The sequence below is a fragment of the Chlorocebus sabaeus genome, chromosome 27, assembly GCF_047675955.1.
Source record: "Chlorocebus sabaeus isolate Y175 chromosome 27, mChlSab1.0.hap1, whole genome shotgun sequence".
NCBI lineage: Eukaryota > Metazoa > Chordata > Mammalia > Primates > Cercopithecidae > Chlorocebus > Chlorocebus sabaeus.
In genome coordinates this window covers 11260894-11274680 of record NC_132930.1, presented here as the reverse complement: position 1 = coordinate 11274680, position 13787 = coordinate 11260894, and the positions used below count along the sequence as shown (strand labels likewise).

General features: G+C 40.5%; 1 protein-coding gene across 4 annotated transcripts in view; it reads right to left on the bottom strand.

Moving 5' to 3' along the window:
- Positions 1-13787, bottom strand: part of UGDH (UDP-glucose 6-dehydrogenase) — a 28445-nt gene that overhangs the window by 7218 nt on the left and 7440 nt on the right. For all 4 annotated transcript variants that reach the window (XM_008017611.3, XM_008017608.3, XM_008017609.3 and 1 more), the window contains 5 exons: positions 7801-7902; positions 4379-4579; positions 4072-4269; positions 3470-3617; positions 2285-2379 (listed from right to left, as the gene is read on the bottom strand). In XM_008017611.3, the coding sequence (XP_008015802.1) occupies positions 2285-2379; positions 3470-3617; positions 4072-4269; positions 4379-4579; positions 7801-7902 (744 nt within the window). The remainder of the gene's footprint in view (positions 1-2284; positions 2380-3469; positions 3618-4071; positions 4270-4378; positions 4580-7800; positions 7903-13787) is intronic.

Below are 13787 nucleotides of genomic sequence, written 5' to 3'. Positions count from 1 at the left end.
ATGGATGCAAAAATTGGAGTGCACAACCAAGTTTTAATTCTGAGCGCATTTCAGGTTCAGCTATGAGACCAGCCTAAATAAGGCACATAGGAAACCATATTCTCCTTAGCCCGTGTCTCTAAACTCTGTGGAAACAAGCTATAAGCAATCAAACCCCAAAGTATTCCTTCATTTGCTTGTGCTCCACTATTCACAAAAATTCAGTTTCAGTGGAAAGTGGGCAGGGAACAAACAATTATGGTTCTAGCTACCTCTGGATGAACCATACCACCACAAATATTTGACAAGGTTTTTAATGAACAAAATGTTATATGAGAAGAGTCTCCGATCACTTAATCTGTTAAATTTAGGTTGGTAACCAGGTAGGCAAAGCAAAAGAAATTTTTTTTTAAGGCTTTAAGCTTCCAGGGACCATCTCAATCAAACCTTGAGAGCTTAAGCAATTAGCCCAAAGTGCTGGAAAATTAAGAGTTTATCTGCAATTTTCACATGATGAACAGTGAGATAAAGCCATCATGATGGATTGACTGGAATGATACTAAGTCTATCTGTTTTCCCTTAAAAATGTGCATTTCTGGCTAGGCAGGGTGGTGCGCCTGTAGTCCCAGCTACTCAGGAGGCTCAGGTGGATCACGTGAGCCCAAGAGTTGGAATCTAGCCTGGGCAACACAGTGAGATCTTGTCTCTAAAAAGTAAAACATTTTAAAAAAAGAAACGTGCATTTCTTTAGATTCCCTCCCATATCTACTGCTGAAACCTGAAAAATTATAAACTCAGGGGGAAAATATTTGGGAAAGGCATATATACCAACTAGTAATTGGGACAAATTACTTAATATCTCCATGTCAGTTCCCTCATCAAATAAAGGGGATAATGTTAGTGATGAGTATTAAATGATACTGTATGCGAAGTGCCCAAAAGAGTACCCAGTACAGGGTAAGCATTCAGTAAACATCAACTCTACTTCCCAGAGCTTGCTTAATGCTTCCAGTTTGGGAAGGGTTTCTAATTTTAGCTCTGTGAGTCTGAAAGTTTCAAAACAAATAACAACAAATACAAAACCACTTGAAAGCATGACAATATAGGTTCTGTTTGTTTTTTTTTTTTTTGAGACGAAGTCTTGCTCTGTCATCCAGGCTGGAGTGCAGTGGCGCAATCCTGGTTCACTAGAACCTCTGCCTCCTGGGTTCAAGCGATTCTCATGCCTCAGCCTCGCTAGCCCAGTCTCGAACTCCTGACCCTCAAGTGATCTGTCCACCTCAGCCTCCCAAAGTGCAGGGATTACAGGTGTGAGCCACCACGCCCGACCAACGTTATAATATAGGTTCTTACTTTACTTTGATTTTATGCCTTTCAAGACAGAGAAGAATTAGGCTAGGTTCACTGGCTAACACTTATATTCCCAGCACTTTGGGAGGCAAAGACGGGAGGACTGCTGAGCCCAGGAGTTTGAGACCAGCCTGGGCAATATGGTGAGACCTTGTCTCTACAAAAAAAATTTTTTTAAATAAAAAAATTCGCCAACGTGGTAGTGCATTCCTGAAGTCCCAGCTACTTAGGAGGCTGAAGTGGGAGGACTACTTGAGCACAGGAGGTCACTGCAGTGAGCAGGGATGACACCACTGCATTCTAGCCTGGGTGACAGAGTGAGATCTTGTCTCAAAAAAAAAAAAAGAGAAGAATTATAATTAAGGATAATTGTTTTTGTTTTACTCTGGGAGCAAATTTAGCTATAAAATTAGAATACTGGTTTATCACAAACTTCCATCAACATTGATTAGCAGGAAAGATAAATTAAAAACACAGATACCCAATAAATAAACATAAAATAAGCAAATTGAATATACTAATGTTTGACTTCCTGGAATAAATAAATTCCATCAAAAATATTTCATGGACAAAAAGTGACATGCTTAACGAGAAGCTAAACAGAAATTGCTATTATTATTGCTATTACTATTATTATGTTAGAGACAGGGTCTCACTCTGTTGTCTACGCTACAGTGCAGTGGAGGGATCAAAAGTCACGGGAGCCTCCAACTCCTAGGTTCATGTGATCCTCCCACCTCAGCCTCCTGAGTAGCTAGGACTACAGGTGTGCAGCACCATGCCTGGCTAATTTTTAAATTTTTTGTAGAGATGGGGTCTCACTATGGTGCCCAGGTCAGTCCCAAATTCCTGGCCTCAAGTGATGCTCCTGCCTTGGCTTCCTAAAGTGCTGCGATTACAGGTGTGAACCACTACGCCTGGCTAAACAGAAATTATTACCTATAAAGATTAATACCTGCTGCCAATAACGAGCTACTTCTGGCAAATTCAGAGCCTCACAGAGGTAAACCAAATTCAGAACATCCTTTTGGAAGCAGCTCCCACCAAACCCTACAGAAAGAAAAAAATAACCAGTATTTTCATGTAAGAACGAGAAAACTCAATCATGTGACAAATTTCTTTATATAAATCAGAAACCTTATACTAAGACTTTTTAATAATAAAATTCAGATAGATAAATAATAGGCTTATAAATTATGTAAAATTTGCAGGCAACAACTCCACAAGTAACTTCCAAATAATTTTCTAACTAAAGTTTCATTATGACTACGTTTAACTTTTTATATTGTTTCCTTTTATCGCCTATTTTTTTCTCATTCATCTAGTATGACTGCCCCACATTCTTTACTCTAGCAGAGGGTCAGCAAACTTTTTCTCTTTTTGAGACAGAGTCTCCCTCTGTCGCCCAGACTGAAGTGTAGTGGTATGAACATGGCTCACTGCAGCCTTGACCTCCCAGGCTCAGGTGATCCTCCTACCTAGCCTACCTTAGCTAGGGCTACAGGTGTGCACCACCATGCCTGACTAATTTTTTTTATTTTTTTTGTAGAGCTGTGGCTTCACCACGCTGCCCAGGCTGGTCTCAAACTCCTGGGCTCAAGCAATTCGCCTGCCTTGGCCTCAGTCTCCCAAAGTGCTGGGATTGTAGGCATGAGCCACTGTGCCTGGCCTGGGTCAGCAAACTTTCATGGCAAAGGGCCAGACAGTAAATATTTCAGCCTTTGTGGACCATTCAGTTTCTGAGGAGGCTATTAAACTGCTACTGTAGCTCAAAAGCAGCCATAGACAATATGTAGTCTAATGGTCATGGCTGTGTTCCAAAAAAATTTATTTACAAAAACAAGCTGTGGACTGGATTTGACCCAAGGGCCATAGTTTGCCCACGCTTGCTCTAGTGCAATGCAGTATGCAGTAAGGAATAATATGGCTTTGGAGTTAGAAACATCTGGTCACTCAGTTGCATGACTTTGAGCAAGTTGCACAAATTTCCCTGGGTCTGAAGCATCTCTAAAAAAGAAAATAACAGCATCTTCCTAACAGGTTATAAGGATTCAGTGAGATATATAAAGCACTGGTACCAGCAAATAATATGCCTTCAGTAAATAGTAGCTCTCTTTATTAGAGAAAAATTTGAATTTACCAACACTGGCTTTTAGAAACTTGTTTCCAATTCTCTGGTCCATTCCAATTGCTGTTGCTACCTCTTCTACATCAGCTCCTGTTGCTTCACACAGAGCACTTATGGAATTAATGCTGCTTATTCTCTGGGCAAGAAAAGCATTTGCTGCCTTAAAAAAAAACACACACACACACAGAGAAGAGTAAGATAGGCTAAAACAGCAATTTTACACATCTAGTTTATATTTCATTGCGTTGATGCAAATTACTGAGGGAGATACATGAGATACTGATGAGCTCAATTTGAGGAGACAATGGATGGGTTAGAAAGGGAAAATGTTTTAAATTAGAGAGGACAGATGATTAAGAAAAAGGGTAAAGAGAAGGAAAGAGTGATAAAAATCAAATTACTATTTTAAGATTTCATAATTTTTCAGAATATTTTATACCCTGATATATGATCTCCTTTGTGAAAATTATTTCATAATTTAAATGTGCAAGAATATGATCTTCAAAAGCATAACCTCTTACTACTATTAAAAAAGTATCTGTGTAGCTTATCAGGCTTAAAATAAATAAGTATTTGGCTTTAATTTAATGGAGAGTTGAATGCTATATACTAACCAGTTTGGAAAGCTCTGAAGACCAAGTATTAGTGGTGAGGATCTTTTCTCTGGGAACCCAGTGCTCATATACAGCACACAGGGCCTGCACAGCTCTCTGGCCCTCTGGAGTTTCATCCCCTCCAATCAGTACCCTGTCTGGGTTCTTTAGGTCCTTGATGGCCGTTCCCTCTGCCAGAAACTCAGGGTTGGACAGCACCTAGAATCCCAATGCAAAGGAAAGTTTTAAGCTAGAATTAATTTTGGGCAACTTTAACACATCAGTATTTACATAAGAACAACCAGATTCTAATGCTTCATTTTTATACCTGTAGATTCAAGTTGGGTTTTGTGTTTGCATCAAATATGCGACGAATACTTTCTGCTGCCCGCACTGGAACCGTGCTTTTCTCAGTCACAATTTTGTACCCATTTGAGTTTTGCACAATGCGTCTAGCACAAGCTTCAATATACTTCAGATCTGCTGCCCGGCCTTTCCCCATTCCGTAGGTTTTTGTTGGAGTATTCACCTGATGAAAGTATATGGGATAAAGAACAGAGTGCCTATGAGATAGGGATTTCAAGATATATCCTGAAGTCCTGGTTAAAGTGTGGAGTTAACAATCATCAGTAGTCCTGATTTAATCCTCTGTTAGTTCCACAGAAATAATACATTTTATAAATATAATCATCAGAAGAAATAGCTTGAAGCATCTAGAGAACTCACTCAATAAATTTTTGTTGGGAAGCTACTATCTATATGCCAGATAACTAGGGCAGGCAGATTCCAGGTAAGCCCTGAAGATATATAAATGAATGAGACAGTTATCCTAAAGGACTTCACAATCTGAAATGAAACGTAAGCGTTTTCTTATTTCTTATTCTCTTTCTTTATTGTATGTAATATATCATTATAGTCCTTAAAAATAAGCTTTAAAGTCTTTTTTTTTTTTGAGATGGAGTCTTGTTCTGTTGCCCAGGCTGGAGTGCAGTAGTGCAGTCCCGGCTCACTGCAACCTCTGCCTGCCAGGTTCAAGCGATTCTCCTGCCTCAGCCTCCCAAGTAGCTGGGACTAGAGGCATGCGCCACCACACCCCACTGCTTTTTTTAGTATTTTTAGTAGAGACAGGGTTTCATCATGTTGTCCAGGCTGGTCTGAACTCCTGACTTCAGGTGACCTGTCCACCTCAGCATCCCAAAGTGTTGGGTTTACAGGCGTGAGCCACCGCGCCTGGTCTCCTTTCTTATTCCCCTATTTTTATAGTCCTATATCAACAGTCTTTTAAAATATTGCAATATTATTCACAAATGCTTTCTGAGCTCATTAAAGCTAAACATTACCTATCATCTTTAGGATATAGAATACTATGTGGACAAAGACTTGCCTTTTTTTTTTTTTTTTTTTAAGACAGAGTCTTGCACTGTCACCCAGGCTGGAATGCAGTGGCACGATCTCGGCTCACTGCAACCTCTGCCTCCTGGGTTCAAGCGATTCTCCTGCCTCAGCCTCCTGAGTAGCTGGGATTACAGGCGTGCCACCACGCCTGTCTAATTTTTGTATTTTTAAACGGGGTTTCACCATGTTGGCCAGGGTGGTCTCAAACTCCTGACCTCAAGTGATCTGCCTGCCTCAGCCTCCCAAAGTACTAGGATTACAGGCATGAGCCACCGCACCCGGCCAATGGATGAAGACTTTCCTTTAGAGGGGGGAAAAAAAAAAAAAAATCATGAGCCCAGAGTCTAGGCATTTAGTTTTGGATTACATGTAACCTTGGAGAAGTGTGGCTGCCTCTGCCTCAATGACCTCATTGGAAAATGAGGATAGCAGGCTCTCTAAAAACTAACACATGAACGTTATGATGCTCTGACAAAAATGAAAGTGCTCTGAAAAGTCTAAAACTTAAAGGGAATAGGAATTATTGAACTAATAGTAAGTAGTACTAACTCTCTTCTCTTGATGAGATTATAACCCAATGGGAGACTAAATAAAGGAACCAAGTGAAAATAAATCAAAACTTGAAGATTGAGTTGAGGTATGAAAAGCAGGAGGAAAAAGTTGTTTATATGCATGGAACAACTTAGGGCAAGAGTTAGATATAATGGTGTACAGAAAGGCAGACAGCTCATGATGTAGGGTGAAACTGGCTAGAGATGGGAGATGACCAGACAGCTTCCCCTGATAAAGGAGCTTTGAAAACAACAGTTGAAAACTGATCGCTACAAAATAATTCCTGTCTGGCATGCAAAAACAGATTATTTTTAAATGTCCTTTCTGCAGAAAATTCTTCTATTACCATTCCAGGCTCTGGTCACCTAAAAATTAGACTAAGTAACTCATTGATTTTTTTCCAGATACCTAGCTACTCCAAAATATTTTCTTTTTTTTTTTTTTTTTAATGCCTCTACTCTAACTTTCTGCAAGTTTAAATAGTTTAAATAGGGGATGGGTAGGTAAATCATAGAAGCTGCATGCATCAATTTCTCTGAAATTATTAAGGAGGTCAAAAAGAGGAGACTGAATTTTTTTTTTTTTTTTTTTTTTTTTTTTTTTTTTGAGACAAGGTCTCCTGTCACCTAGGCTGGAGTGCAAGGTACAATAATGGCTCACTGCAGCCTCAAGGTCTGGGGTTCAATCAATCCTCCGACCTCAGTCTCCCAGGTAGTCAGGACTACAGACACATAGCACCACGGCCAGCTAATTAGAGACAGGGTTTCACCATGTTGCCCACACTGGTCTCAAACTCCTACGCTCAAGCGATCCGCCTGACTTGGTCTCCCAAAGTGCTGGCTGGGATTACAAGCATGAGCCCTTATGCCCAGCTCATAAAGATCTTAAGTCAAATAACACTGTCACTCAGCTTCCAACTGGTGATAGCCATATCATTACACATAGAATATTTGAACCGATGGTTACTAGGACAACAAGATGTAAGTTGCCTTGGTTCAAATAGTGGATTACTAGAGTTTAATCTCAAGTGTTGGTTCTGTTTTTTTCATTATAAAGCCACATTACGAGGTAAAGATGTCTGTTGGTTAGCCTGATAATCTAACCAACATATGCCAAGTTACAAACAATTAATGTAAAATTCATTTAGAGAGGAGATGCCTGTAAGTTTGCAAACTGATTTTCTTCATCTCACCTCTGCCAACCACTGGAAACAAGAAATAATGATAATATGAAATATATTATCATTACATGTGGTTTCATGTTACCAGCATTTCCTAGTTCTTTTTTTTTTTGAGACAGAGTCTCGCTCTATTGCCAGGCTGGAGTGCAGTGGTGCGATCTCGGCTCACTGCAACCTCTGCCTCCCAGATTCAAGCGATTCTCCTGCCTCAGCCTCTTGAGTAGCTGGACTGGCACACCACCATGCCCAGCTAAATTTTGTATTTTTAGTAGAGACAGGGTTTCACCATGTTGGCCAGGATGGTCTCGATCTCTTGACACCCGCCTCGGCCTCCCAAAATGCTGGGATTACAGGCGTGAGCCACTGCACCCGCCCATTTCCTAGTTTTAAATCTCAGAACTTTGTTTGAGTTTACTTGTTCAATGACTTGAAATGATATATTTGATCAGATGATTATGGGGTTTTGTGAACTGTTAGATAAAGTGACAACCAAAAGTCAACTGGACAACTCTATACTCAGCAATGTTGAGGCTTAATATCAATGGATTTACTATTAAAGTATGATGAAACTTTTATATAGACAAGAACACATTAAAATTCACACAGCAAAGGAAAATACTTACAGAAATAAATACAAGATCAGCTTCTTTGATGGCATCATCAATATTGGTAGAAAAAAATAGATTTTTTCCTCGACAGGATTCTACCACTTCTTTTAGTCCTGGCTAGAAACAAAAAAGACATATAGCTTGCCAGTGATATGAGATAACCTAATAGTATAGAATTACATTTGTTGAAGGGGATGGTAACATTGTAATTTAGAGGTCTAGGTTGTGCTCAAATTACCTTTGTAGAAAAGTTAAGGATCATATACCAAAGGCCATAAGTGCACATCTCATTTTTTAAATAGGGACAGGGTCTCACTCTGTCGCCCAGGCTGGAGTGCAGTGGTGCAATCTCAGCTCACTGCAGCCTCTGCCTCCTAGGCTCAAATGATCCTCCCATCTCAGCCTCCCAAGTAGCTGGAACCACAGAAGCCACCAGGCCTGGCTAATTTTTGTATCTTTTTTTGGTAGAGATGGGGTTTCGGGGTTTCACTGGGTCATCCAGGCTGGTCTCAAATTCCTGGGCTCAAACAATCCTCCCATCTCAGCTTCCCAAAGTGCTGGGATTATAGGAGTGAGCCACCATGCCCAGCCTATTTTATTTTATTTTATTTTATTTTATTTTATAAGACAGAGTCTCTTTCTGTCACCCAGGCTAGAGTGCAGTGGCATGATCTCGGCTCACTGCAACTTCCATCTCCCGGGTTCAAGCAATTCTCCTGCCTCAGCCTCCCAAGTAGCTGGGATTACAGGCATGCACTACCACACCAGGCTAATTTTGTACTTTTAGTAGAGATGGGGTTTTACCATGTTGGTCAGGATGGTCTTGAACTCCTGACCTCAGGTGATCCACCTGCCTTGGCCTCCCAAAGTTCTGGGATTACATGCATAAGCCACCACACCTGGCCTATTTTATTTTTTGATACAGGGTTTCACTCTGTCCCCCAGGCTGGAGTGCAGCTGCATAACAGCTCACACAGCCTTGACCTCCCAGGCTCAGGCAATCCTTCCTGCTCCTCCTCCTAAAGTGCTGGGATTATAGGAGTAAGTTACCATGCCCTGTCTCATAAGTATACTTTAGTAAATAAAGCAAAATGGAAATTGCCATTAAACTTGCTACAATCAGAAGAGCAGCTCATTTAATGCTTTGTCATTGTTTACCATGTGCCTTACTCATAAGAGTTAACTATTAACTATGAGTATCAACACAATTTTCAGAAAATTCAAGGTCCTCTTTGATTTCAAGCAAATATATGATTTTGCATTGTCATTATGAATGCACATTTTTACTCCCAATAATTCAGGCCAATACAACTGGCTGTAAAAGTCAATTTACTCCATATATACTTAAATAAATATACATTTTTCTAAGTCCTATTGCAAGGAACCCTTTAATTTTTTAAAAATTCCCAGTTTAACAGGAGATATATTTATGTTAAGAATATGGAGGGGTATAAAACCACTTAACAAATATTCTTAATTCAAGCCTAGATCTGATTGGACCTGTACCTTTAGACCTAACTACCAATTTACATTAAATAAAGAATAAGTTGAAAAACTCCAAGGAACCCAACCAGCAAAATCTAGACTGAAAAATTTCTTTTTTTTGAGACAGAGTCTTGCTCTGTCACCCTGGCTGGAGTGCAGTGGCACCATCTCATCTCACTGTAATGTTCACCTCCCAGGTTCAAGTGATTCTCATGCCGTAACCTCCCAAGCAGCTGGGATTACAGGCACACACCACCACACCTGGCTAAATTTTGTATTTTTAGTAGGGACGGGGTTTTTACATGTTGGCCAGGCTAGTCTCGAACTCCTGGCCTTAAGCGATCCACCCACCTCAACCTCCGAAAATGCTGGGATTACAGGCATGAGCCACTGTGCCTGGCCTAGACTGTGATAATTTCTAGCCAATAAACAAACTGGTTTATTCAACCAATAGATATTGCTTGAAACCCAACTATTGTGGGCTACCAGCCTGGGCAACATGGCGAAATCCCATTTCTATGAAAAAAATTTTAAAAAATAGCTGCGCATGGTGGCATGTGCCTGTAGTCCCAACTATTCGGGAGGCTGAGGTGGGAGGATCACTTGAGTCCAGCAGACGGAGGCTGCAGTGAGCCAAGATCGAGCCACTGCACTCCAACCTGGGCCACAGAGCAAGGCCCTGTCTCAAAGAAAACCAAAATTATCTTTTAGAGATACATGATAAAGTATTTATGGATGAAATTATAAGTAATCAGCATGGTGGTAGTTGGGAAGGGAGACTGGCCATGTAGATAACTGGTGAAACAAGATGATAGACACACAGAGATTCATTGTACTATTATCTTTAATTACATGCTTGAAATCTTCCATCATAAAAAGCAAAAAACAGACCTAAACCACTGAAGCTCACTCTTAGGGGAGAAACTTCAAACAATATCCATCCATAATATTATGGATGTTTAGAAAACTATGTCTATAGCAAAGTGAAAGCCCCTTCAGGGGCCATAGGTCTGGCATTACATATAGAGGCAACTCCCTTTTCTTCAATGGTTCCAAGGTCTCTTAACATAAGTAACTGGAGGATGTGAAAAATGTACATTTGAATTTCCATTAGTTTGATTAAAATAACGGGACAAGCAAAATATATGAACCACTGCAACCATAAATATGATGTCACCAATCACAGTAACAGGTTTCCTTGGTTATTTTGGCTAGATTCTAGAAAACGAGGGAAAAGTTTTATAGAGTCGGGATTTGCAGAGAATAAAATTTAATTCAGTCCTGTGTATAATCTCCTAATATTTAAAGTTACTAAAATTAGAGCAATGCAGAATTCATATACATATAATAAAACTTTAATAAAGACTTACATAATTTTATTAAAATCAGTGGGATCTTTGTAGATCTCCAAAACTGATGCAGAAGCAGTTAATAATATAGGTTCTATCTGTTATTAGGTTCATTATGTAATTATCATAATTGGTATCTAGAATGTATATGGTACTTTAATGGAAGAACTCAAATTCTTTCACAGGGTAAAATTATCCTCAGTAAAATGAAAAAAAAAAAAAAAGGCAAATTATCCATTTTTTTTTTCTTTAAAGTAGTTATTAATTTTTTTTTTTTTTTTTTGAGATGGAGTCTCTCTCTGTTGCTAGGCTGGAGTGCAGTGGCGCGATCTCGGCTCACTGCAACCTCTGCCTCCCGCACTCAAGCAATTCTCCTGCCTCAGCCTCCCCAGTAGCTGGGATTACAGGCGTGCACCACTACACCCATATAATTTTTTTTTGTATCTTTTTTTTTTAATACAGACGGGGTTTCACCATGTTGGCCAGGATGGTCTCGAACTTCTGACCTCAGGTGATCCACCTGCCTTGGCCTCCCAAAAGTGCTGGGATTATAGGTGTGAGCCACCACACCCAGCCTACACTGTATTTTTTAATGAACAAAGCTTAAAAAGCAATATCTATTCAATAAATATGGTAACACAAACGGATGTGTTTTAACTGTTAAATATTAACAGAATCTACTATTTTCTCAGTAATTCATGTAATGAGAGAAGAAAGAACAATTAACAGTAAGTCAAAGCCCACTGTATGCCCTCTCCGAGTCACTATTGTTCCCAAATTACCATCATGCTGAATTCTATAATCATAGATTAGTTTGCCTATTTTTGAACCTTATGCAAATGGAATTATGCAGTATGTACTCCTTTGTGTGTGGCAACACTACTTTTGTAAGATTTTAACCATATTCTTAAGTGCAGGAGTAGTTTCCTTGATTTTCAACACAGTACAGTATTTTGTTGCAGTATTATACCATAATTCATGTGGCCATTCTTTTTGTTTGTTTGTTTGTTTTTTAAGATGGAGTCTCACTCTGTTACCAAGGCTGGAGTGCAATGGTGCAATCTCAGCTCACTGCAACCCCCACCTCCCAGGTTCAAGTGATTCTCCTGCCTCAGCCTCCGGAGTAGCTGGGGCTACGGGCATGCACTACTACACCTGGTTAATTTTTGTATCATTTTAGTAGAGACAGGATTTCACCATGTTGTCCAGGCTGGTTTAGAACCCCTGACTTCAGGTGATCTGCCCACCTCAGCCTCCCAAAGTGCTGGGATTACACGCATGAGCCACCGCACCCAGCTTCATGTATCCATTCTATTGCTGATTAATATTTAGGTTGTTACTTCTGTCCTTTACTGCACATATGTAAGCATCTCTGTTGGATATACACTTGGAATTGCTGGGTCACAGACTAATAGTTTTTTGTTGTTGTTTTTTCGAGAGAGGGTCTCACTTTGTTGCCCAGGCTAGAGTGCAGTGGTGCCAACAGGGCTCACTGCAGCCTCAACCTCCTGGGCTCAAGTGATTCTCTTGCCTCAACTCCTCAAGTAGCTGGGACCACAGGCACATGCCACAATGCCCAGTTAATTTTTAAATATTTTGTAGAGACAAAGTTTCACTATATTGACCAGGATGGCGTTGGCCTCCAAAAGTGCTGGGATTACAGGTGTGAGCCACCGCGGTTGGCATTTAAAAAAAAAAAAGAAAGAAAAGGAACAGGGGTCTTGCAATGTTGCCCAGGCTGGGCTTGAACTCCTGGGCTCAAGCAATCCTCTCGCCCAGCCTTCCAAACTGTTGGGATTACAGGTGTAAGCCACTGCGCCTGGCCTATATTTTCAGCTTTAGTAGATACTGTCAAACAGTTCTGCCAAGTGACTGTACCAATTTATATTCTTACCAAGCAGAGCATAAAATTCTAACTGCTAAACACTTGGTATTGTCAGTAATATTATTTTAACTATTCTGATGGGTATCATTATTCTTATTTATTTATTTACTTATTTGGAGACAGAGTTTCACTCTGTCACCTAGGCTGGAGTGCAGTGGTGCCATCTCAGCTCACTGCAACGTCTGCCTCCCAGGTTCAAGCAATTCTCTCACCTCAGCCTCCTGAGGTGCTGGGCTTACAGGCATGCACCACCACACTTGGCTAATTTTTGTATTTTTGGTAGAGACAAGGTTTTGCCATGTTGGCCAGGTTGGTCTCGAACTCATGACCTCAAGCGATCTGCTCACCTCGGCTTCCCAAAGTGTAGGGATTACAGGTGTGAGCCACTGTGCCCAGCCGTATTTTTTTTTTCTTTTTATTTGGAGATGGGGGTCTCACTATGTTGCCCAGGCTGGACTTGAACCCCTAGGCTCAAGTGATCCTTCTGTCTCAGCCTCCTGAGCTGCCAGAACTAAAAGGCCATGCCACCACGCCTGGCTTATTTGTGAAGACTAGAATATACTGCTGGCAGAATTCATTACTGAATGTTTGGATATAAGTATGGCTTACAGGGTTTCAAATGACTTGCAACCCTGTTATCAATATCAGCATTACAGAACTCTCCATGAAGTTATCTTTCCAAAACATTTTTAAAAATTACCCTAAATCGAATATAGTAATATATATATATATATTCTTTTTTGAGACGAAGTTTTGCTCTGTAGCCCAGGTTGGAGTGCAGTGGCGTGATCTCGGCTCACCACAACCTCCGCCTCCCGGGAATAAGAGATTCTCCTGCCTCAGCCTCCCAAGTAGCTGGGATTATAGATGCGCGCCACTGTACCCAGCTAATTTTTTATATTTTTGGTAGAGACGGGCTTTCATCATGTTGGCCAGGCTGGTCTTAAACTCCTGACTTCAGGTAATCCGCCTGCCTTGGTCTCCCAAAGTGGTAGAATTACACTTGTGAGCCACTGCGCCGCCAATATTTCAATCCTAAATCTGATTCAGATATAATAAGTAAATCTGTGTTTTTGAGTGACTACTACTCTATGGGTGCTTTTTCATAGATTCCCATATCTTCTATTCCTATAAGACTGGATTGAGACTTTCCTTCTAAAAGTCTAAGGCAACTAAAGTCTATGGTTGATAATAGTCATAAATAAATAAGCTTTGGCTGGGTGCGGTGGCTCACACCTGTAAACCCAGCACTTTGGGAGGCCGAGGAGGGGCGATCACCTGAG